The sequence below is a fragment of the Camponotus floridanus genome, unplaced genomic scaffold (assembly GCF_003227725.1).
Source record: "Camponotus floridanus strain SB8 unplaced genomic scaffold, Cflo_v7.5 scaffold5, whole genome shotgun sequence".
In the NCBI taxonomy this organism is placed as follows: domain Eukaryota; kingdom Metazoa; phylum Arthropoda; class Insecta; order Hymenoptera; family Formicidae; genus Camponotus; species Camponotus floridanus.
Genome location: NW_020229658.1, coordinates 2,362,814 through 2,387,188, shown reverse-complemented (window position 1 = coordinate 2,387,188; position 24,375 = coordinate 2,362,814). Strand labels below are relative to the sequence as shown.

General features: G+C 28.6%; 8 protein-coding genes across 13 annotated transcripts; 4 read left to right on the top strand and 4 right to left on the bottom strand.

The window, feature by feature from the left end:
- Nucleotides 1–233: 233 nt before the first annotated feature.
- On the top strand, nucleotides 234–3,241 carry LOC105255802 (cystathionine beta-synthase). Of its 4 annotated transcripts, none has more exons than XM_011265300.3 (7): nucleotides 234–394; nucleotides 627–758; nucleotides 1,289–1,398; nucleotides 1,494–1,843; nucleotides 1,912–2,165; nucleotides 2,289–2,559; nucleotides 2,658–3,241. In XM_011265300.3, exons 2-7 carry the CDS (start codon nucleotides 676–678, stop codon nucleotides 3,105–3,107), a joined length of 1,518 nt encoding a protein of 505 aa, XP_011263602.1. In that variant the 5' UTR covers nucleotides 234–394; nucleotides 627–675; the 3' UTR covers nucleotides 3,108–3,241. The 4 variants fall into 4 exon arrangements, with proteins under 4 accessions (XP_011263602.1, XP_011263603.1, XP_011263604.1 ...); XM_011265301.3 differs by having other exon boundaries at nucleotides 234–337; nucleotides 2,658–3,107; XM_011265302.3 differs by having other exon boundaries at nucleotides 234–357; nucleotides 2,658–3,107.
- A 688-nt stretch (nucleotides 3,242–3,929) lies between these two features.
- On the bottom strand, nucleotides 3,930–4,955 carry LOC105255801 (trafficking protein particle complex subunit 6B). Its single transcript, XM_011265299.3, has 2 exons — nucleotides 4,566–4,955; nucleotides 3,930–4,420 (listed from the first exon to the last, which is right to left on the bottom strand). The coding sequence occupies exons 1-2, from the start codon at nucleotides 4,689–4,691 to the stop codon at nucleotides 4,019–4,021; spliced, it is 528 nt and encodes a 175-aa protein (XP_011263601.1). The 5' UTR covers nucleotides 4,692–4,955; the 3' UTR covers nucleotides 3,930–4,018.
- A 412-nt stretch (nucleotides 4,956–5,367) lies between these two features.
- On the top strand, nucleotides 5,368–6,899 carry LOC105255798 (cyclin-dependent kinase 20). Its single transcript, XM_011265297.2, has 5 exons — nucleotides 5,368–5,593; nucleotides 5,717–5,905; nucleotides 5,999–6,235; nucleotides 6,318–6,545; nucleotides 6,644–6,899. Exons 1-5 carry the CDS (start codon nucleotides 5,408–5,410, stop codon nucleotides 6,797–6,799), a joined length of 996 nt encoding a protein of 331 aa, XP_011263599.1. The 5' UTR covers nucleotides 5,368–5,407; the 3' UTR covers nucleotides 6,800–6,899.
- Nucleotides 6,814–8,792, bottom strand: LOC105255799 (39S ribosomal protein L37, mitochondrial). 2 transcript variants are annotated; one of them, XM_011265298.3, is made up of 7 exons: nucleotides 8,678–8,792; nucleotides 8,348–8,540; nucleotides 8,039–8,260; nucleotides 7,850–7,969; nucleotides 7,672–7,778; nucleotides 7,407–7,589; nucleotides 6,910–7,331 (listed from the first exon to the last, which is right to left on the bottom strand). In XM_011265298.3, the coding sequence occupies exons 2-7, from the start codon at nucleotides 8,524–8,526 to the stop codon at nucleotides 6,910–6,912; spliced, it is 1,233 nt and encodes a 410-aa protein (XP_011263600.1). In that variant the 5' UTR covers nucleotides 8,527–8,540; nucleotides 8,678–8,792. The 2 variants fall into 2 exon arrangements, with proteins under 2 accessions (XP_025268063.1, XP_011263600.1); XM_025412278.1 differs by lacking the exon at nucleotides 8,678–8,792 and having other exon boundaries at nucleotides 6,814–7,331; nucleotides 8,348–8,671.
- Nucleotides 8,793–9,005: 213 nt separating this feature from the next.
- LOC105255797 (very-long-chain (3R)-3-hydroxyacyl-CoA dehydratase 2) lies at nucleotides 9,006–10,957 on the bottom strand. Its single transcript, XM_011265296.3, has 5 exons — nucleotides 10,491–10,957; nucleotides 10,144–10,258; nucleotides 9,578–9,813; nucleotides 9,313–9,494; nucleotides 9,006–9,214 (listed from the first exon to the last, which is right to left on the bottom strand). The coding sequence occupies exons 1-5, from the start codon at nucleotides 10,568–10,570 to the stop codon at nucleotides 9,132–9,134; spliced, it is 696 nt and encodes a 231-aa protein (XP_011263598.1). The 5' UTR covers nucleotides 10,571–10,957; the 3' UTR covers nucleotides 9,006–9,131.
- Nucleotides 10,958–11,709: 752 nt separating this feature from the next.
- LOC105255796 (glycerophosphodiester phosphodiesterase 1) lies at nucleotides 11,710–13,892 on the top strand. Its single transcript, XM_011265295.2, has 5 exons — nucleotides 11,710–12,165; nucleotides 12,517–12,692; nucleotides 12,873–13,074; nucleotides 13,174–13,403; nucleotides 13,508–13,892. The coding sequence occupies exons 1-5, from the start codon at nucleotides 11,842–11,844 to the stop codon at nucleotides 13,647–13,649; spliced, it is 1,074 nt and encodes a 357-aa protein (XP_011263597.1). The 5' UTR covers nucleotides 11,710–11,841; the 3' UTR covers nucleotides 13,650–13,892.
- Nucleotides 13,893–14,158: 266 nt separating this feature from the next.
- Nucleotides 14,159–17,939, bottom strand: LOC105255795 (dystrophin). The gene is made up of 11 exons (XM_025412350.1): nucleotides 17,876–17,939; nucleotides 17,195–17,357; nucleotides 16,915–17,122; nucleotides 16,511–16,754; nucleotides 16,305–16,416; nucleotides 16,067–16,233; nucleotides 15,896–16,005; nucleotides 15,605–15,827; nucleotides 15,214–15,544; nucleotides 14,833–15,126; nucleotides 14,159–14,691 (listed from the first exon to the last, which is right to left on the bottom strand). The coding sequence occupies exons 2-11, from the start codon at nucleotides 17,292–17,294 to the stop codon at nucleotides 14,570–14,572; spliced, it is 1,911 nt and encodes a 636-aa protein (XP_025268135.1). The 5' UTR covers nucleotides 17,295–17,357; nucleotides 17,876–17,939; the 3' UTR covers nucleotides 14,159–14,569.
- A 435-nt stretch (nucleotides 17,940–18,374) lies between these two features.
- On the top strand, nucleotides 18,375–20,684 carry LOC105255794 (serine/threonine-protein kinase RIO1). 2 transcript variants are annotated; one of them, XM_011265292.3, is made up of 5 exons: nucleotides 18,375–18,511; nucleotides 18,743–19,794; nucleotides 19,890–20,089; nucleotides 20,194–20,487; nucleotides 20,550–20,684. In XM_011265292.3, exons 1-5 carry the CDS (start codon nucleotides 18,423–18,425, stop codon nucleotides 20,652–20,654), a joined length of 1,740 nt encoding a protein of 579 aa, XP_011263594.1. In that variant the 5' UTR covers nucleotides 18,375–18,422; the 3' UTR covers nucleotides 20,655–20,684. The 2 variants fall into 2 exon arrangements, with proteins under 2 accessions (XP_011263594.1, XP_025268136.1); XM_025412351.1 differs by having other exon boundaries at nucleotides 18,387–18,511; nucleotides 18,747–19,794; nucleotides 20,550–20,654.
- Nucleotides 20,685–24,375: the final 3,691 nt, after the last annotated feature.

The window sequence follows — 24,375 nt, the reverse complement described above, 5'->3', positions numbered from 1 at the left end:
AAAGAATCAATATAAAAATTAAAATATTCCTTATATCAATACATCTCTGAAACTCTTAAAAATTCTATTATCAAATTTTCCTAAAAATTTGAAAGTGCGGGATCCCTCTAAGCGCGAGGCCTCGGTCTGAGGCCTGAAAATCCGACGTTTGAGCCGACCCTGCCTAATATGAAAATCGCTACATAGTGTACAAACCACGTGCATTATAGGCGAAAAGTATAATGTATACTATATCACACAGTAGTGATTCATTATATATATAGTGGATGACTGGTCACTTGGATTTGCTTAGTGATTTGAAATCTTATATCTTACTTGTGATATCGTTTGATAAGACGTGCGTTCATCTTTAAATCAGTAATTCAAGAGTAATATTTAATACAGCAGTTCAAGAGTAATATTTAGCACATATTGATATTTTCTTTACGTTACTTGCTTTTTCTTTACTTTTTTATTTGTTTCCTCTTTCTGAAATATTGAAATTTTTTCAATTGTAAAAAAAATAAAGCTATATAATAATATTACAAATCAGAACTGTACATGTCACATCAAATTATTACATGATTGATATTTTTAATTTCATTTAAGAATATTTCATAATTTATTGCAACTTATTTTCTCTCTAGAAAAAAGTTTACTTGATTACAAACTACTTAGAAAGAAAAAATTGCAATAATGGACCTAAAGCGACCAGATAGACCATCTAAGTGCACATGGAAAGCAAATGAAGAAAATTCACCTCACACAAAACGAATGGAGTAAGTTGGAAAGTATTAGAACTAAAATTTTATAGATAAAACATAATTTACATATCCTTCCAATTTTGCCATATGTTACACATACTATATTAATTTTTACATTTTAATAATTAAAAATTTTTAATATTTTCTGTTATTAAATTCTTCTATTAAATTTAGTATCAAAATTTAGATTATATGACATTAAAATTAAAAATATAGTCAAATAAAAGTGTAAAATTTGAAATAAATATTGCCACAAGTTATAATATATATTATACAAATAAATGTAACTATAATAACAGATGAAAAATTTTCATAATGTAATTTTAGCTTTATCATTAGATTTATTTATGTAGATTATTGTAATATTGCACAGATTTTTAAAATATCATGTGTTTAATATTGTAATACAATAAAATATTATAATAAAATATACAAGAGAAATGTGCCAACCTAGGTAGCAAGATGACATCTAAAAACGTCTTAAAGACGTCTTTAGACGTTATCTTGCTACCTGGGAATAAATGTCATTATTTTGTTTTCTACAGGATACCAAATCGCAACAAAATATTACCTGACATTTTAAGTGCAATCGGTCAGACACCTCTCATTCGGCTCAATAATATTCCTAAATCTCATGGAATCAAATGTGAAATATGTTAGAAAAAATTTTTATATCATATCTTATAAATGAAAGAAAAGTTGATACTTCGAGAAATTTTTTTTATCAACTATTGTTATTTTTTTACACAGATGTAAAATGTGAATTCTTTAATCCTGGTGGATCTGTAAAAGATCGAATAGCGCATAGAATGATACAGGATGCAGAAGAAAAGGGATTGATAAAGCCAGGATATACAATTATTGAACCAACAAGTGGCAATACTGGAATTGGTCTAGCAATGGTTGCGGCAGTCAAGGGCTATAAATGCATCATTGTGATGCCAGAGAAAATGTCTAATGAAAAAGTCTATGTGCTTCGCGCTCTCGGTGCGGAAATTGTGAGAACGCCAACTGAAGCTGCTTGGCATAGTCCAGAAGCGCATATCAGTGTTGCTCAAAAATTACAAAGAGAGATACCGAATAGTATTGTCTTAGATCAGGTAACATATCCTTCATTTTAATTCTCTATTTTAAGTAAAACTAATTTATCTATTAATATAATATACAGTATACTAATCCTGGTAATCCATTGGCACATTATGATTTAACTGCGACTGAACTTTGGGATCAATGTGATGGGAAAATAGATTATGTAGTTGCTGGCGCTGGTACTGGAGGAACTGTCACCGGAATCGGGCGTAAATTAAAAGAATTGTCGCCTGATATAAAAATTATTGGCGCGGATCCTATAGGAAGCATTTTAGCACAGCCATCTGAGTTGAATAAAGGGAACGGTGGTTTCTACGAAGTAGAAGGAATTGGGTATGTATTATACTATGTATAGAAAATAATAACTATAACATAATGTATAACATAATGTTTTAATGAAATGTTCTCATTTTATATAAAATAAAAATAATCAAATAAATTTTTTATATTTTCCAGATATGACTTTGTACCGACGGTCTTGGATCTTAATATTATTGATATGTGGATAAAGACTGAGGATTGTGAGTCACTAAACGCAGCACGTGCATTAATTCGTGAGGAAGGATTATTATGCGGAGGTAGTAGTGGAGCGGCACTTGCAGCAGCAATTAAAGTCGCTAAAAATCTGCCGGCAGATAAACGTTTAATCGTTCTCTTGCCAGATGGCATACGTAACTACATGACAAAGTTTGTATCAGATCAATGGATGGAAGCCAGAGATTTTTTGGTAAAATATATCTAAGATATCATATTGTATATTTACATATTGTTATGAAAGTATATAAGATGTATCCTAATAAATCATAATCTTTTTTTTTTCTTTAGACGTGCCAAACTTCCATAGAGACAAACAAATGGTGGTGGAATATACCATTATTGAATTTAACATTAAATAAACCTACATTATTACCAAAGGGAATGTCATGTCAAGATGCTGTGGATTTTCTTAAAACTGCTACTAACATTCAACAATTATTGGTAACCGATAACGAGAAAACACATGTAAAAGGTGTTATCACATCAAATGCGCTTTTGTCTAATTTGATTTCTGGTGCGGTGAAGGGAACGGATTGCGCGGAGAAAGTCGCGATCAAACAGTTTACAAAAGTTACGATCTCAATTACATTGGGCAAACTATCACATATTCTTGAAAAAGAATCTTACGCTGTAGTTTTAAATAACGATAATGCTTTAGTCGGAATTGTAAATCAAAATGACATTTTTAATTTCATAATTAAGGTTGATAATGCAGCACAGAGTAATGGCATTTTGTAAAATTCTCTCATTTGATAAGGCAAGATTGTCATTTATACAATATCTGTGTATTTGGATAATTAAGAAGCTATAAATACAAGAACGAGATTGAACAAGATGTTAGAATTCCTTGCTGCATTATTATTAAATTTTATTATTTGATAATTGATTTGATTATTATTTGATAATTGATTTATTATTTGATTTTTTTTTTTTCAAATATTATTTGCTATTATTTTTTGTACTTATTATAGCTATTATTTTTTGTACTTATTATAGCTATTATTTTTTGTACTTATTATAGTTATTATTTTTTGTACTTATATCTTATTTGAAATTAATTTAGTACTTATATCTCTACAATGAAAAAAGTTGCCAATAGGAAGAATTGAATTCTTATTTGAAATTTTAATACAATTTTGTTTAGTACTTCTCAGCATTTATAGCTTTTAAGCGTTTAAGTTTTGTATATCCATTTTTATAATGGTTTTATAAATCATGTAATTAACAGAAGTGAGTACAAATATATATAATAAAGTTATGAACCAATATATATCTGTGTGGATGTACTTTAGAATAAAAATGTTCATTCAAATGTTCATAATTGAATATATAAAAGAAAATGTGTTTTACGTGAGATTTACATATGTTTTATATAACTCAGCAAACCAAAATATTGCAGCTACATTGCTGCAATATTGTAATATTGCTGCAATATTCTGCGTTTGTTGGGAAGATTTTTATGAAACTACTCTTCTGGAAAATTAATGATCCCTTTTGATTAAACTCAAAAAATGCAAAGAATGTATAATAAATATCTATTTCCTTATATTTAATAAATACACAAAATTTTATCATATATATTTTTCTTACATATCTCCATACCTATATCTCTATGCCTTTTTGTTTTTCAAATCATAATAGAGCAGCTATTAAATTTTTTGAACTTGAACATGAAACTTACAGCTTGGTAATGTAGTAGTTTCTGCTGTAACAGTACTGATAATACCAAGATTTGCTAAACTACCTCTGAGGAGACCACAAGTGAAGGCCAGCAGACGAGGACTCTCTTTAAGATACTGCTTGCTGTTACTTGTACCAACTTTATCTAATAATCTGAAGGCATTATCTTGTAGCACATAAACTCCATGATGATTAGTTCTGAGATTATCGATTTGTTTGTGATATAAACTGGACCAAAAATCTGTGCAAATAAACTTGATCATATCCAGTTCATCCTTGAATCTGCTCCATTCTCTTGTTAATCGTTCAATAATCCTGTATCCAACACTGAATCCCATCCATTCCAAACGCGAGAGCTCTTCTTCGCCTTCCTTTTGAGATACATATATGTCGATATATATATTTTCAGTCAAAAAAATTTTTTATAATAAATATAAATATAAATATTTATAATGGAGAAAATATTACAATACATGCAAGCATTTTTATTGCTACCATCTTATATTCATTACTTACTGCAGTATTAGATGATTTACTCAGAACATAATTGACCAGTTCGGCATGCAAATATTCAAAGAGACAATCGTCAGCTTCTCCAGTTGCATTAGGATTTACTTTGGAATCAATTATTTGTTGCTTCATTTTTTTCGTCGATATTATTTCTCGTTTTATTCAATTATGTAACTTATTCATGTGTAACCTATTTTTCAAACATATATACATACGTGGCTTTTAAATAACCTAAATATGTACAGTCATTAACTTTATATTTAAATTGTTGAAATAGTCACAAATTAATCGCTGTTTCCTGCGATTGTAAAATATTATAAAGTATATATCAACACATATATATTATACGCATATACTCGCGCATGACATTAAGCCAATCTATGGACACTTGACATGCGCAAAACACGATTTACATGGGTATGTGAATCGTGACGTATGTGACACACACCCATACCCACACACACACGCCACACCCAGCACACTATATATATATATATATATATATATATATATATCACATTGGTAACCATGGAACTGTTTGAACACATTTATGAAAACACGTTCTCTTTACAGGATAATCATATGTGCACTAATAATTAATTTCTTAAATGTCAATATAAAAATATGCTAGCAAACAGTGCCATCTTTCACAGATATTTATTTAATACATATTTTTTATTAAATAGGGATCTTTATATAAAATTCACGCATGAAGAATATTTTAATATTGCATTATAGTTAAATATGTAACTTGAATAATAAATATATATTATTTAATTATATATGAATATATTATTTATATCCATAATATAATATTTGCAATATAAATGGTTAAGATAAAATAGGATATGGAGAAATATATCATCAATGGTCAAATTGGTGAAGGAGCGCAAGGCTTAGTTTTGAAAGCACATGATGTGTCCAGGGATCAGGATGTGGCACTGAAGAAAATCCTAATTAAAAGAACTGAAGATGGTCTACCCGCATCCATCATACGCGAAGTGAAAAGTTTACAGCAACTCGAGCATCCTTATGTATATTTTTTTCTTTTTAATTTTCTTAAATTAGCCTGAAACAAGAAATTAATTGTATTTTTAAAACATTTATTTATATTTTAAATTAAAAATGTTATTGCATTTACCACAATTTACTCGCAGGTTGTTGCATTATTGGATGCTTTCCCAAGTGGCTTGGATTTTATAATGGTATTTGAATACATGCCATCAGGTTTATGGGAAGTGTTGAGAGATACTGACATATCCTTGACGCCGGCGCAAATTAAAACATATATGAAAATGTTGTTGGAGGGTATGGCATATGTACATGGAAAACACATAATACACAGGGTATTAAAATATTCCTCTTCAAAATTATTCCTAGTTTGAGATTTATAGATGCAATTTCTCCCAATATTAAAGTTTTTGAAATTGTACTTTTAGGACTTAAAACCTGCAAATCTATTAATTAGCGCAGAAGGTATCTTGAAAATCGCAGATTTTGGCTTAAGTAGATTGATGTGGAAGGATAGTACGAAAGCGTATTCGCATCAGGTCGCCACAAGATGGTACCGAGCACCGGAATTGCTTTATGGAGCGCGATATTACACATCCGCAATCGACATGTGGTCAATTGGCTGCATATTTGGCGAGATGTTAAACACTTCTCCATTATTTCCAGTAAATATCCCACTTTCATTAAAATAAATTGATAAAATATATGATATAAAATCTTGATATTGTACGTATAAAATTACAACAGGGTGAAACTGACATTGAACAGCTAGCTATAGTTTTGAAGTATTTAGGCTCTCCTACATCTGAATCGTGGCCTGAATTGGCTTCATTACCAGACTACAATAAAATTAGTTTTCCTTATCACAAAAGTACATCATGGGAGAGTATTATTCAAGACGCCCAACCAGAAGCTACCGATTTAATCAGGCAAATTTTGATTTACAATTCATCAAAACGTCTGACAGCTGAGCAGGTACTATAATATAAGATTGCATATATAAACACACATACATATATATATATATATATATATATATATGTGATATAAACAAAATTGATAAATTGTTATAGGCATTATGTCACATATATTTTTACTCCAAACCTTATCCATCAATGAAGCATCTAATAAAGCTACCACAGGATCATCGTTTACGTGTAAAACCAAAAGAAATCAATCCAAATGTCCAAGCAACGACACTTTTCGAAAATCTTCTAAGTATCATGTAATAATGTTGTATATATGCTGTATGTTAATGATATATGATCTATATGAAAGATATACACATAGAAAAAATTAAAAATCCATCAATGGCTTCAGTTAACTTAACAGATTTTATTTAATTATCATTCCTGTAAAATGCTAATATCCTCCTGAACACTTTCGGATTATAACCCATGACTACAGGTTTGGCATTTAAATATTCGGCTTTTTTGTAGAGTGTTAATGGCGGTAGAGCGTACCAAAAATTTTTCACACTGACGTCATTAGCGTCTAACGAATTAAGTTGAAATATGAAAAAATGATAGTTTTTCCCGTCCGATTGAATGCACTGCAGGGTCACAGGTTCTGGTAATTTTTTTACGGATGAGCCGAATTTTTGTCTTGCACAAAACGCTGCCATCGTGTATGCTTTTATCATGGTGCGACCAAGAATCTGGCTTTCTGTTACAGACAATTCCGTCAAATTTTTTACTTCCACTGGGTCGTAATGTACAAAGATAGTATGGACGTTTCTCCAAGGCGTTGTTGCGCTGACAGCTGTTGGATACAATATACCTGTCATATTATGAAAACAATGTATATATTGAATATAACAAGAGTAACTAAACTTACGATATATGTCTCCAGTTTTATAAATATTTGTCTGATCCAAATTAATAGTATGATGCAACGGATAGATGTTTGGAAGATTTATTTCCATATTGCAATCAGAACTTTCCAATGGTTTTAGAGGACTTGCTGACATGATCATGACATCTGAGCTTAAGGTGAATTGGAAGAGATCTGAATCTTTTTCTGGTAAAATATTTTTATATTATGCAATATTTATATTATACATATAATACTTAATATCTTTAAATATATAGTTACAGATTACCTAAATTTAATTTTGTAATCCCATCATACAATATGCATCGTTTTTTTGCAATATCTGGGCCAGACAGAGATTCACATAATTGCAAGATTTTTCTGGACAAACTCCGCCTTTGAAAATAACAAGTATATGATTAAAAAATAAATATATAAATTGTCAAAATAATTCTTAATTTGCTAACATTTTTCTGCAATCGCTTAAGCCATAAGTTCTGGGAAATACCCATGCAGGTCTTTCAGGATCTTTTATCTTTGGTAACTTATCTTGATGAGCATCAAATATATTTGAAGTATAAATTATCCTAAAAATAACAAAAAATTATGATATATATGAGATGAATATGATTTGAAAAAAAAAAAATTTAATATACCTTTTTACTATGTTATCTATATAATCTGGTAGCTCTGGAAGTGAATCTTGTATATAATTTGGAGAGCTATCTGGCAAACACACAGTATTTGTTAATATTTGTGCTTGACAAAAACCTTCTTGCAGAACATTATGATTTTGAAATATTAAACAAGTCTGAGCTTTCCAATCAGGATGTGTTTCATCAAAAAGTAATTTCGGTCTGAGTCCTTCTATTTTGATCCTGATATAAAATATAATTTGCAATTGATATTAATTAAATACATGCGATATATGAAATAATTTGTAAAATAGATTTTTAAAAAAGTACTTTGTAAAAGTCTGTTTTGGAGCGCTCACTTCTAAAGCATCCTTTACTTCAATCCCATATTTCCTGAACAAATATTTATCTGTCTTGTCATTATTTATTTGGCGTTCTCGTTTTACGTACCAAATTTTTTTCATCTGTCTGCCTATGTGTTGCTTGTATAATACTTGCGTGATCTTCATTGTATATCTTAAATCTAAAATAGATAGTTAATAATAAACGCGTGAACAAATCTTTAAGGTTATGTTTATTATTGGAAGATTCCTTTTTCTTTAATAATATTAAATTCTTCCTAAATGATATTGAGAACTGAATGTTGACAATCGTGATTACATCAAGAAAAAAATTATCGGATGAAGTTTTAAGTAATTTTACAGATTTGTAATATATTTCCTCTTTCTTCCGATTCACAAAACATATAAACTCTCATGTAAACACATAACCTCTTTTCACTTGTGAAAATTTTAAATTGCAATCGATAATCGATATCATATCGCTAAAGGAAAAGTTCAAAATTATCCTTAATTAGTCTCAATAATTGAGATAATGCAATAATTATCGATAATAAAAATAGTTAGCTTAGCAGCTTGAACAGAATAAAAAAAAATACACAATATAAATATTTTATGGTATATAATATATTTAATATCTTTAAATTAATATTTAGTACAAAATAAATTTTCCCACTTTTCACATTTCACCTATATACATATATATTTATATAGAAATTTATATATGGCAATCTATTTTTATATTTTTTATTTTTTTATATATATAAACTTTAAAGCTAATGAACTTTTTTAGCCACAGCATTGGGATTGAGAATTTTGCGCCTTTGGACAAACATATGCATATAAAGACGAGGAAAAACTGCAACAAAATGTATATATAATTTATAATTTTATTTTTTATACTATTCTATCTATTTATCTATTTATATTTGTGGAGTATATATATTGTGTACTTACGTGGTATGTAAGCTAACATAACTGTTATTAGAATATACAAATAGCTAAATGTGAAATTCCATTTGTTTGGCAAAACGTAACTCCATGAGTCAGGATTAGCATTAGAATATTGTACAGCAGCATAAAAACATAATAATTCACCAGTTACACCAATTGGATACAGTATAATAAACATGGTATATCTAAAGTCACATTTTAATTAATGTTTATACAAATTAAGCAACACCTATCAAATTAAAAATTTTTTAATAATAAATTTGTTTACCTGAGCCAGACCAGTATATGTGGCACAAAATTAACAAGATGAGCAAAGTAATAAAAGTATCTAATGATTTCTGTGATAGACCATGCAAGGAGAGCTAGAGGAAGTCCTGGAGATGCAGCAGCATATTTATAAGGAGTAGCTAAGATGACTCCGACTACAACCATTACACGGCTGAAAACTTGGAATGTTGTGATTATAACATTGGAAGGTACCAGTCCAGTTGCTGCATGTAATATCTGAAAAAAATAAGCTTTTAACCAACCATTCACAAATAAATAATGCGTGTATGTGTATGTGTACAATATACCCAGATAGTTAATTATTTATGAAGCATGATAACAATTGTTGACAACAATATGATCATATAATCATTACTCAATATGATAGCAATATAATTAATGAATATGATCAATCGTGCTTATCTGGGTATAATATGTAATTTTATATTATGTAACTTTTACATAACACTTTCAAATACTATTGCTAATAATGTTCTCACTAGAAATTTACAAATTATTAATTTTAAAAATGACTTGCTTCTGCTTATATTTTTAAAATATAAATACCTCTAATACAGCTGCATTTTGGAAAATAATTACAGCTAGCTCTGTTTTATCCCACAAGGTTTCACGAGAAGGATTAATATAATGTTGTATAATTTGATACAATATGTAACTCCATCTAAAATAAAAGAGAAAATTTTATTTTCGAAAATGTGTTGCAATAATATATAAAAGAAAATATAATATATAGAGAAAAGCTCTTTATGTAAAAATAGTAGACTAATAAATAAATTTTTTAAAGACAGAATATTTCTAAAAAGCAAATATTTTAGAGAAAGGTGAAAAAGTTACTCGTTTCCTATCTTTATAAATTTCGTTATTTCACAAATTATAAAAAAAAATCAATATACCCCAAAGTCTGTCCGAGATTATACGACGCCAGATAAAATTTCGAGAGAGCACTGGGTTTTTTGGACTTCATTCCAGCCATGTCTACAGATTTTTTTTAAACGTCTCGTTGCTTCGTGTTGAATAACTTGATGCTTCACTGAGAATGTATAATCGTTTTTTTAATATGCATGCTCAGTCATTGTGAAAATCCCTATTTATGTACACACGCAACAATCAGCTATGTATTTGATTATTAATCAAGAATGAAGACGCCAAAGTGTACTCTTTCACGAATCCAATTACATATCTCGCGGCGAATTTTTTCGCTTGTCACAAATTTCATACATATTCATTTTTTTAACTCGCAAGGTTAAGTAATACTTTTTTTTTAACCTTTTTTGCATTACGTAAGCCAGTACACACAGTACGAGTATATTTAGAGTGAAGAAAGATATGCGTGTAAATCTAAATTATTTATTATTTTTACACATCCATTCAAAAATATCTGTCAATGAAATTTCATCAAATTAATTCGGAGGTTTCTTTGCGCATGTGAAAGATTTATGAAAGGATTCTTGTCCAAATTTATCTAATTTATTTCTTCGTATATTCTGCATTCATTGATCGCACCGCATAATGGAAGATTCACACTACATCGTGTAAGTTTGATCCAATAGAAAATATTCTAATTAATGACGTCTTCATTTTTAGAGAATAAACTCTTCTATTGGATGTCGTGGATCAAACACAAGAGACGGTGTGAATCCTCCATAAGAGAACCAGCCTCGAGATTGCGTACTCGTTATCGTATAACATTTTTGTTGTAGGCGTGTGATTTGTGTGTTGATTTTCCGAATGAGATACTTGCCGTGTAAATTGCCCGCCAATCGATCGAATGAGAGAAAAAGAGCATGAAAGAAGAATAAATGAAAAAAACAGTGAGATGGAAAGGAAGATAAAATCACTTTGATGAGTCTTATTGAGAGAGAAGGATAGCTTCTGGTTTACAAAACACGTCTAAATTCTACACACGAGCGATCTGCGATGCTTTAGAAGCTCTGGAATTCGTGCAAATTAATGCACGTTATATAAAAAATTTAATGTGCGACTTGCAAATTAAAGGAATCATGTGTTTTGCACGAATCGCCGGTGAAATACTCTCGACAAGAATTCTCATGCTTAGTTTCGCACATTTTTCGATACTTGTCGGCTTCTATTACAATTTTTTATGAAGTAATAATTTTTGCCTATTTCTCTTCTTAAATAATAATATAAGACTGCGTGATTACGCAGTATTCGCCTAATTCTCTCGTACATGACAAGGGAATTTTTAAGTACATAACTGTAGTAAAGAATTAACACCAAAAAAAAATGCACAGAATCATCGAATTAATCTTAAATAGCGCCTTATTATGGATATTTTTACAAGTATTGTTGAGTGTATTAATCACTGTCCTATACGAGTTTTGCATTCCTTGGATTGTTTGGGGCTCGTTAATTATTGTGATTGCACTGAGATTGACCAGAGTATCCCCTCCGCCTATGAAATTTGTCCAAGAAGTGCTCGGTGTGAACCCACTCCTCTTAAACAAAGATAATTCTGAAAAACACAAAGAGCAATACTGCATGCGAGTGGTGGCTCATCGTGGTGGAGGACTTGATTATCCTGAAAACAGTTTGCTGGCTTTCCGAAATGTAAAATTATATAATTCAATATATATCAAGCTATATAAAATATTTGTAAAATTCCTGTTGCATTAGTCCAACAAAATACTGAGATATAAATATTTTTTTGTATTTTAGTTATTGGCTTATTTAACATAATTGCTGCTTGATAATGTAAAATGAAAGGAACTAATATAGTGTTATTTATCAATATAAAACAATAATATTTAATCATCCTATTTAATCATTAAATACTTCTATTGTATTTCTAATTATTCACTAGAAATATTTATATATTTATATTTCTACGCATATATATATGTATGCATATATATGTCGAAAATATTTAATTATACTTAACATTATCTATACTTTTTACAGAGCAAGGGAAAGGGTTGCAATGCTATAGAGCTTGATATAAGACTAACAAAAGATAACATTCCAATATTATTCCATGACCCAACAATTGAAAGACTTACAGGCCAAACAGGAACAGTTAGTGAGATGACATGGGAGGAATTGAGAGAGTTAGATATAACTTATAATCATCCACTTAGGTATGATTGTATAATTTATAATTATTTGTTTACATATGATTATGTACATATACATTTTTTCAGTCTAATTATAATTTATATATAATTATAGAATTACATAATTTATAAAATGCACCTTATATAGTAATGTAATATATATCTGAGTATTTTAATGGAAAGAAAGTATATTTTTTATCATAGAGACAAATTTTCTGATGGCGAGAGAATTGCGCTATTAGAAGATGCACTGCAAGAATGTCTGAATAGCGAACAGAGAATAATTATAGACATAAAAGAAGCACGGATGGATATCGTGCAAATTATTCTGGATATGTACAAAAAATATCCAAAGTTATTTGAAAGAGGCCTCGTCTCGAGTTTCAATCCAATCATAATATACATGGTACATATGAAAATTTTATTCAAACATTAATAATTTATACACTAGGAGGAAATATTTTCCATCTGTGAATACTCAATTTTATCTCTTAATCTTATTCAGATTCGAAAGAAAGAGCCACGTATTGTCTCGAGTCTCGCTTGGAGGCCGTATTATTTTTCGAGAGTGTCGTATACCGGCCTGGTAGCGCCCAGCGCGGCACGATTTCATAATCCGTTTAAGCATTTGGCAGCTTGCGTCTTGGAGATTTTATACGAGTGGTTATTATCTCGCTTCGTTTATTATATTATTGGTATTTCTGCTATAATATTGCACAAGGACATAGTCAATCCGTACGTAGCAATTTATTCAAATCAAATGTTTAGTGAGTTTATATCTATATATTTGTAAGAACGAATTTTTTATATGTAAACTGTGAAATATAATTTTATTTCAGACGCGTCATAGAACAATGGTACGATCGTGATGTCCGTGTAATGACATGGCCGGTAAATCGGCCGTCAGAGAAAACGCATTTCTCGAGGCTCTTCAAAATTACCTATCTAACTGATACGCTACATCTAGAGAAGGACATGTAATAAATGTCTGATATATTTGTTCAGTATTAATTTCAAAGACTTCTTATATGGTATGCTAACATTATTATATATTGTACAAATTTTTCTACTTTTATGTAGATTATATATCATGATCAATCATCTAGTCGGGTCGTAAAATTGACTTAAATTTAGAATATAAGATATTTGTTTTATAATTGGACGCAAAGAAATCTGTCGCTTTTATGTTTTGATGGAATGTATGTATGCAAAATTTTCATTTTATAAAAATAAAATTACTTTGATATAAAATATGTTTTGTGCAAAAGTATATATGTTTATGAAAAGCACACAATAACAAATTGATTTGATGTATAAAGGAAATTTAAATGAAGATAAAATGATTCTTCTGGCATTATATAATAAGATTTATTATAATTACCTAATTAGGAGTAAATTATAACTCTTAAAAAAATGCGCGCGTATGTATGTGTATGACTATGTATAAAATTTATATATAAAACTTATCCGCATTTTTATATATATATATAATCATAAAACAATTCTTTGTCAATATGAATATCAAGATATAGATTACTTCTTTCATGATTGCACAGATATATAAATACACATACAATGTCAAAAATATTTTAGTCTATCAAATATAACGACTATAATTACATTTGATCACTGTATTAAATATAACTATGTGATTATAGTGTGTGATATCTCAAATCTTTGTATACACATTATTGTTTACAGTAATTAAGTACATTCTTTCTTTGGATAATGCATAATATCATAAAATGGCACATTTATATGTTTCATAATATGCCAATGATAAGAGCTTTTAAGATTATTATTGAAATTATGCATAAAAGAAAAAGTCATTGCAACATAAAAAAAGAATATAAATTTTTAAATATATAATATTTAGATTTTAAATTTGAAGTATTAATCCTTCAAACAATAGTAGTAAGTTTACTTTTACGAGATTCCATACCTTCAATGAGGCCAGTTAATAAATCTTCCATTTCTGTTGTGGCACGTTTCAATTTACAATTGTCATTGCCATCATACGATTCTACAGAAATCATATGTAAATTAGCTATATATACATATTTGCATTAACGTGTATTATATATCGAGATAAAATTTTATTATAAAATTACTATATTTAAAAATCTAACATCTATTATTCTACTTTTCTATTTTTTATAATTACCATCAAGCAAATAGTCATTGGCAACCATATTTTGCAGTCTGTCTAGTATATCATTAAGATCTCCTTGAATATTTTGTAAACTACTATGTTGTGAATGTTTGTCAGGTCGTTGTAAGGAAGATGGAGTATTGTCTCTATGTATGCCTGTAGGTGATTGAGAAGCTATCAACGATGAATCATTATTTGTATTACTAATTGCTGCATTAGCTACAAAGTTATTTTTGCAATTCGAATTGCCAGCAGCCAACCACTGAGAGAAACCACTGTCAGCTGTACTCAATTCTCTTCTTGTTCCTAAAATTTAATTCAATACATATTTGCATAAATCTATCAATAATCATTTTTCATGTCGATATATTTTGTATATTCAGGTATATTCACCTCCAATCCAAGTACTTAATTCCATACGACTGTTTTCTGGTATATTACCGAATCCAGAATTCGTAAAAGTCTCTTGAGCACAAGAGAGAGCGTTAGCATTATCTTCTCCTGTATGCTCTATAGGTGATGAGGTATTAAAACTATCTGATATTAATTTATCTTTTCTATGAAGTGTTTTTTGTGGATCTGCAGTGTCTTGCCTAATAATCGGACTTAATTCAAATTCTAAAGGCAATGCTGTAAGTCTGGATGATAAAGGCGGTAACATTGGAGTGCTTTGCATACGAGTGATAATCTGTGGTACTTGAGTCATATCGGTAAATAAGTATTTCTGTAAAAATTAAACACAGTGTTAATGAACAATGTCTAAACAATTTTCCACTTAATATACCTTAAGCGTTTTTAATCGTTGCAATTGAGATTCGATGGTCGCTCTATGACGTTGTAATCTCTCTGCTTTGGTGCCTTGTATGTCGAGCAATTCAATTTGCAGTTGTCGATTTTCCTCTTCCAAATGCATTATGATACTTTGTAGTTCCTTTTGCGGGTCGCTGAGAATCTTTCGTTTAATGGTACTTCTCACTGAACCATAATCCATACGTCTTGTTTCATTACTATATGTAAAAAAAGTTGTTTAAGAATATTGTACAATTATATATAAAATTGTGCAGTTTACACAAACCTGGAAACATTTGCAACTGGATCCTCTATTGCGATTGTTCTAGTGGGACATAATCTCAATTTATTCCTGATCAGTTCAATGATTAGTTTTGTAACTTCACGATGTGATGTCTGCAAAAGTATTATTCTTTTAAATAATTCAATTCACATAACAGAAGAAATTTTAACATACCTTCATGCAAAATTCACGAATTGGATGCTTTAACTTATGCTTGTTTGATGTTTTGCCTAAGAGAAAACATTCTTGGCATTGATGATATCCTGTGCATTTCAAGCATGTATATCTTGGTCCTTGTATTGGTGTTATTTTACATGAAGAACATCTGATATTATGTACAACTGTAAAGAAAAATATAATTTATTTTGTTATATTTTGTTGTTATATGTAACAATTTAATTCTGTCACTTACTATGTTCTGCAGATTTTAATCGATTGAATGTTGTTATCCAGACAAGCAGAGGAGGTTCCTGCATGATCCATGTAGCAAACTCTGCTTCAGTAATTCCAAGACCTCCTTGAGACTAAAATGTGTTTTAAAAGATATTAATTTTTCATGTGTTTTAAAATAATTCATTTTTAATAAAAATAATGAATACAAAATAAATTGCATTATACCTTTACAAAACAGGTATCTATATGTGTCTGAATTTGTTCATATCCATATGTTATAGTTTCTCCAAGCATTTCTGTTATTTTACAAATATTTGTTAATAAGGTGTGCAAACCAGCTCTAGATAGACATGCATTGTGATCGGCTAGTTGCTGATACAAATATCCATACTTTTCTTGTAATTTACCATTACTCAATAATACCAATGCAACTTTTACTGAAAACACTAAAATATTTCCAGTACTTTGTCTGCAATGTTAAAAAGTTATCAGAATCTTCTTTTTCATTATGAAATTGTTTATTGATGATATTACATATATTTATAAAGATACATATTACATTTTAACATCTAAAATTATTAATATCTTAATATTATTTAGAATAAAAAGAAAAAATAACAAAAACTTACTTGTCAAAAGTAGTCAAAATATAATTTGTAGCAAGCTTTGTTACAAAATCAACATCAAAATTAAAATTACTTTCTTTCTGTGCCGCAAAATAAATATCAGATAAAACATCCTCAATCTCACTTGAGTCTAAATTAACACAATTCTCAGTGATGGAAAGTCTATGACGTTCAAATACTGCTGCTATTAATTCCAACTGTACATATTGCACTATATAAAATAAAATAGTTTAAAAAAAAAGTAAAATTTTATAAGAAATTAGATGAAATATGAGAAACTTACTATTCAATTCTTTATGTAATATCTGCATCTTTGCAGCAGTTCTATAAGATGTATAACGAATGGCATTACATCCTTGTATAGATTGCATAATATTTTCCATGGTTGAATATTGTTATTTTGAGTTTGATATGTCCGAAGATACTTTTCAAGCGTAATTTTAAATCTATTTTAATGACGAAATAGAAACTTTTTTTACATTTATATAAAGCATACGTTTTTTTATTCTATTTATATATTATTAAAAGAAATAAACTTATGCTAATGTTAAGATTTAAAGATGTTAAGATGTTAAAATTGTTAATGTTAATTTTATATGATACATGTTTCTGGATAATCTTGTTCGTACATATCTGTTTATACAACATATATACACAGCATATGTAAAACAATCTTATTTAGTGTTCTAATGCAATAAATTATGTTACAAAGAAATATTAACAGTAAAAAAAATATTAGAAGGAAAATATTACATTTAACTTTCTATTTGTATATAAATATCAACTATATAGAGACTAAATCATTTATGTATTTCTAATTAATTAAAAAATAAAATCAGCTATAATATTAATTGCACGACAGAAATAATATATGTATTAAATATATACATAAAATTATAATATTAAAATATTATAACATGTTAGAGAACAATATTAATACAGAAATTTTGAAAAAATAACTTACTCTCTATCAGTTCAACATAATTGGATAGTTTAAATATTGATGTAAACAACAAATTTACGTTTAAATCATAGATAATGAAACATATAGATAAACAAAAATGTTAAGGAATGCAAAAATTTACTAGAAATTGATTAAAAAATTAAATCAATAGATCCTGAAGAACAACCAATGACATTACTGTAATAAATGATTTAATCGTGAGTGTGTTCTGTTTGATATGCTACGAATACTGCTAAATCATTTAATTGACCAATCAGAATGAAAAAAATAAAGATCTCTTCGTTCTGATTGGTCAATCAAATAATTCGAGTCTTTTCTAGTGTTAAACGAAACGCATAAAAGTCGTAATCACACTACGGGTTGCGGGCTTCGTTGCGATTGGAGTTGACCAATCAGAGTAGTCGGTCAACAAATTGCTTTATTCTGATTGGTCAATTTCAACTGCAACCGAGCCAGCAACCCGCATAATGTGATTGCAGCTTAAAATCCGATCTTGGTATATATATACAACATACGTAACTTTGCGCAATAAATTTTGTGTTAACACATGTTGCAAAGTCAAAAATATTCAATCATGTCAGAATTCGAAGAAGGTCAATTTAGTGATGCAGAAGAAGAGGATGAAATATCTTGCATGTAAGATTATACTTTAGATGAATATATTTAATTATTAAATTATAAATTAAATAATAAATAATTAAATATAATTACTATCATTTTAATTTAAAAAATTAACCTATAACTTAATAAACTTACTAAAAAACTTACTAAATAAGAATTGAAGATATATAAATTATTTACAAAATTACAAATATTTTATACATTTAAAAAAAAAAGTCACCACTATTTATATTTTATTTTCCATAGACAGAATAAAATAAAAAAAACATTTGACGATTCCCATGTACAATTTGAGGAAAAAGTAGCCAATTTGCATATTACATGCAAAAATCATCAGAGTAAAGACAAAGATTCTCTTCAAAGTGTTTTGAAGATGAATCATTGTCTTTCCTCCGACAATGAGGATTACTGTAACAATGATTATGATTTATATGAAGATAAGAATGCTGTTATAAAAATGAATTCACAAAGACTCAACACTCAAGAAGCATCTACCAAGGTAACAAATTATCAACCAAAACATAAGTTGTTAACTCGTTACGCGAATAAGATTAACTTGGAGAAATATGCGGGTCCATCATTGCCAGATCATGTAGCCAATGTACTGATTGAAAATGACAAACGTGTTGATAAAGATCGTATAAGAATGAAAGATAAGAGCGATCATGCAACAACTGAGAATGTTTTGGATTCACGCATCAAGAAGAAATTGCATAAACTATTTGAAAGAGGAGTATTAGCTGAAATAAATGGTTGTATTTCAACTGGGAAAGAAGCCAATGTATATTATGCGAAGTCAAAAAACCAAGATGAGATTGCTATAAAAATATATAGAACATCAATCTTGACATTTAAAAATCGGGAAAAATACATTAGGGGAGAATATCGTTTTGATCATGTATACTCTTTGCACAATCCACGCAAAATGGTAAAAATCTGGGCAGAAAAGGAATTTTCCAATTTAAAGCGCTTGGAACAAGGTGGTATCAGAGCACCACGACCTCTTTTATATGGTGGTCACATGTTGCTGATGGAATTTCTGGGTTCAGATGGTTGGGCGTCACCTAAATTAAAGGACGCTATACTTACAGAATCGAAATCGAGGATGTTATATAGAGAGTGTATTGAAATTATGTGGAAGATGTATAACAAGTGTAGGCTTGTTCATGCTGATTTAAGTGAATATAATATATTATATCACAATGGATCGGTTGTAGTCATTGATGTTTCACAAGCAGTAGATCGTGATCATTGTAATGCAATTGAATTTCTAAGGAATGACTGTAGCAATATTACAGGTATGGCAGAAAAGTATTTTATGACATTTTTACTTAGAATATTAAAAATATTCATTTCTGATTTTTGATTCTGATATTTTAATTATTCTTTTCAGCTTTTTTCAAAAAGCACAACGTGGGAGTTATGTCACTTCAAGCACTCTTTGATTTCATAACAGATCCAACCATAAATGAAAAAAATATGGATGAATATCTAGATATCCAAATGCAAGAGGCAAATGAAGAAATTGATCCACAGCAACAAATAGAAGAGGCAGTTTTTAAGCAAGCTTATATTCCTCAAAGATTAACTCAGGTATTGATTATAAATGCATGGAATGTGTAATTTTCATTTGAATAAATTTAAATAATATATCTATTTAAAAGATATAAACTTTAATTTTGTGTATTCTTTTATAGGTGGTCAATGTAGAACGTGATATAAATCTTGCAAAATCTGGGAAAGATTTGATTTACAAGACATTAATTGGTTTAAAAGCAGATTTATCTAAGCCTGCAGAAACACCTGAGATCTTAGCTAATAAACATAAAAAAAATAATAAAGATGTAGAAGAAGAAAACAGTTGCTCTTCCTCTTCTGAAGATAGTGATAATTCTGATAGTGAAAACGATAGCGAAACACAAAGCGACGATAATAAGAGCAAATTTGTAAATTCGGCTAGACCCCGAAACGAAAGCCCTGACAGTAAAAAAGTAAGATACACGTTTTTTTTTCTGCACTATTATTTAATTGTATAAATTATCTTTAATTTTAGGCGCGTAAGAAAGCAGTCAAAGAACAACAAGCAGAGAAAAGGAAAATTAAAGTAAAAAAACATGTCAAGAAACGTAAGATAAAAGTATCAAGAGGGGGAAAATAAATAAATTCATGTAAGAAAATTAAAAAGATTATATAATGTATATTCGCAATGATAATAATTTGACAATCTTAAACGAGTGTCATTCTTATAAGTAATGTAACATATGTTAACATATGTAACAAAAAAAAGTACAAAAAGTAGCTAATTATTTAAGGCGAACTTGCATGTGAAAATATATATATATGCACTAGATATTTTTTTATTAGTAAAATTTTATAGAGACTTTTATGTCATTTTGTAAAATATTTTTCTTCATGGACAGAAGATGGCGTTGTATTACAAGAAAAATAACGAATACCATCTAATATTCAATTTATTCGTGATGTAACTCATTTAAAAAGAGAATTTTGTTCGAGTTATTATTTACTAAATAATGTAGTCACAATATATGTATATACGCACAAAGATCAGTATATTTTAACATATGAATTTAGCGTATGGCGAAACTTATATGAGAAATTCATATATGTTTTAATATAAGCATAAATTCATGTGTCGAGCCATTTTTATTCCTGCGTATGTATGTAAGTATGTATTCGATATATCATGACTTTACCCGCGAGAATGTCAAGGTTCGTTCGAACGCGTGATGCGCGTAAACATAATACACGCATGTATGTGTGCCAATAGTTCTTTTAAGAAAATACTTAGGACTGAAACAGTTTCACCAACTGGTCAATTGAGTTTTTTGTATCAGTGATTGGTAGAACTGTCTCATATATGAAATAGTTGAATTGAACTTTTTTGAAAAGTTTATTCGTCGTTGTCGCGATATTAACGTCCGGAATAAGTGGAATATATTTGTAAGTTATATACAATTTTATTATTAATAAATAGTTGATTGCTCTCGAAATACGATACTCGATTATACGATAAGAATCAAAATTATAAATTATTACTTTGTTGCAATCTTTACAGCAATGATTATTCTTCTATTTCTATTTCGTTTCTATCCTAATATATATGTGTACACACACACACACACACATTTAGAATTCTAATATAATAAATAAATATTCTCTCTGATATCATTTGATCTAAATATAATTTGATTCAGAACGCGCAATAAAACGATTGAATAAAAATCGGATAATTAACATAACGGAAATATATATTTTTAAAGTTATATACAAGTGTATTTATATACAAGTATATCTTTAAAGTCACACACACACACACACACGTACACGCGGATTAATTATTTATTAAACACACATCTTTAAAGTCACACACACACGTACACGTACACACGGATTAATAATTTATTAAACACATATCTTTAAACTCACACACACTCACACACACACGTACACGTACACACGGATTAATTATTTATTAAACGATTAATATACTTCGTGAAGTTATTTCCATTTTTATTTGCAATTATGATCTTTAATAAAGATTTCTCATCATAATAAAAAAAATTTATATCGTTTATCAAAAGTTTAAATTAGATTTAAAAGTATATTATTGCTTCTTTTCGATAATAATTGATTATTTCACTGTATCTATTTCGTGAATAACTATCATTACAGAGATCGCGTAGAGTTTGACAATGCAATAAAATTAATAATAAAATTCCAATAAAATTAAATACAAATTAATTATAATAATTAAATATAAATTTGTTTATAATTAACTTTTTCTACGTTGAGAAAAGTTCTTTGTTTCTTTTGGAATATCTTAAAGATTCTTTTAATTAAATTTTACAAAATATATAACTATTAAATTTATAGTATTTAATATTTAGAAATAAATAGATAATATTTTATTTTTATATAGATTAAGTATACGATATTATTTATTAAAAGAACTAATATATCTTTTATGGATCTTTTTGTTAAGTTAATTATTTAGATCTATTCGATTGTTTTACTGCATTTCAATCCGAATTATATATTTAAATGATCGAAAAATAAAACGATAATAAAATAATAAGTAATATATCTATTTTAAAAATAGTGTATATAAATAATAAATAATAAATAATTTTTAGAAATTACTCACCGCATGTCTCTGGCTGCTTCAGGCTCTCTCCCTGCTTTCTGACTGTCCGATACTTTTCCAGATGTCCTTCTCTTTTGTTGTTTCATCCTTTGTTGTTTCCTCGTAGCAGTCACGTATTCACTCGCGAACAAACAATTATATTTCAGTTAATTATATTTCAGTCATATACAGAAACGATCGCGAGACACTTTGCACGGCACTCCCGATCGCAAAATAATCATACGAGATACGTAGTATTTTTATAATATTATTATTATTTTATTGTTATTGTAAGAGAGGAACACAAAAATTACAATAATTCGCTCGATTTTTAAACGAAGCCAAAATCATGCACCACTCGATTCTTACACTAATTAACTATTTCTATTTGTTGATGTATAATATATGCATAATAACGCGAATCATAAGATTAAAATATTAAAGTAATGTAAATTGATGATACAGCAATCGTTTAATTAATATGATATATATGCATGCAATTTAGGAAAGTTTAAAACATCGGGTGAAATCGAATTTCATTCTATGCAATGTTAAAGAAATAATTATTATTCGTAAAGTTCGATAATCGGAGAATATTGCGAGAAAATTTGTAATTTTTGCCCCTTTCGCTTCAATTTTTATTTGCAATAATGAAAGATCGCGTTTCGATGAATTTATCGTCGCCACAATTTCATGTCATTTATTAATTAATTATTTGTCAATTGTAATAGTCGAATTATTATATTTCGATCTAATCGCGATCGTACTTTTAGGAAAAGAATTCGATAATACGGAGCGTTTCGTATCACTATTTTACCGCTGGAATGTCGTCGTGCGAATGATAGGGGGTCGTCGTATGTATAATAAACAATAGCGCGCTACGTCACAAGGTCGAATGACGTGTTAGCTCGCTGCCGAAATATTTAACGCGTACTTTGACGTATGTGAGAATTGTATTTATATACAAGTATATTTTTAAAGTCACACACACACACACACACACACACACACACACACACTCACGTACACTGAGAAAAAAAGTTGTTAACCGTTTAACTAAATTATTTTTTTTTAAATTGAAATATCGAAATATTTAAGTTAAATAAATGTCATGTTAGATTTATAATAGTTAAATATTCCAATTAAAAAGATAATAATTTAGTTAAATGGTTTAGTTAAGTTAACAACTTTTTTTCTCAGTGTACACAGATTAATTATTTATTAAACCTCACGAGATGTATTAATCGTTTAATAATATAAGTGTATTTATATCCAAGTATATTTTTAAAGTCTCACACACACACGTACATTGAGAAAAAAAAGTTGTTAACTCAACTAAACCGTTTAACTAAATTATTATTTTTTTAATTAAAATATTGAAATATTTAAGTTAAATAAATGTCATGTTAGATTTATAATAGTTAAATATTCCAGTTAAAAAGATAATAATTTAGTTAAATGGTTTAGTTAAGTTAACAACTTTTTTTCTTTTACAATTAGTCTTTTCTCTGTCTACTATTTGATTATTTTATTACGCTTTTATAAGGTCAGGTTCTATAATGTAACTTTTAATTTTGTATTTCATATGAAATTATTATTTTAAACATAATAATTTTCTTTCTTTGCATTTCTATCATGAATAGACATTTCCAACGTTTACTAAAAAAACTAAAAATATCCCTCAATTCTTTCTCTCTTCGGACAATTTATTTACATTTATATATAATTCTCTTTA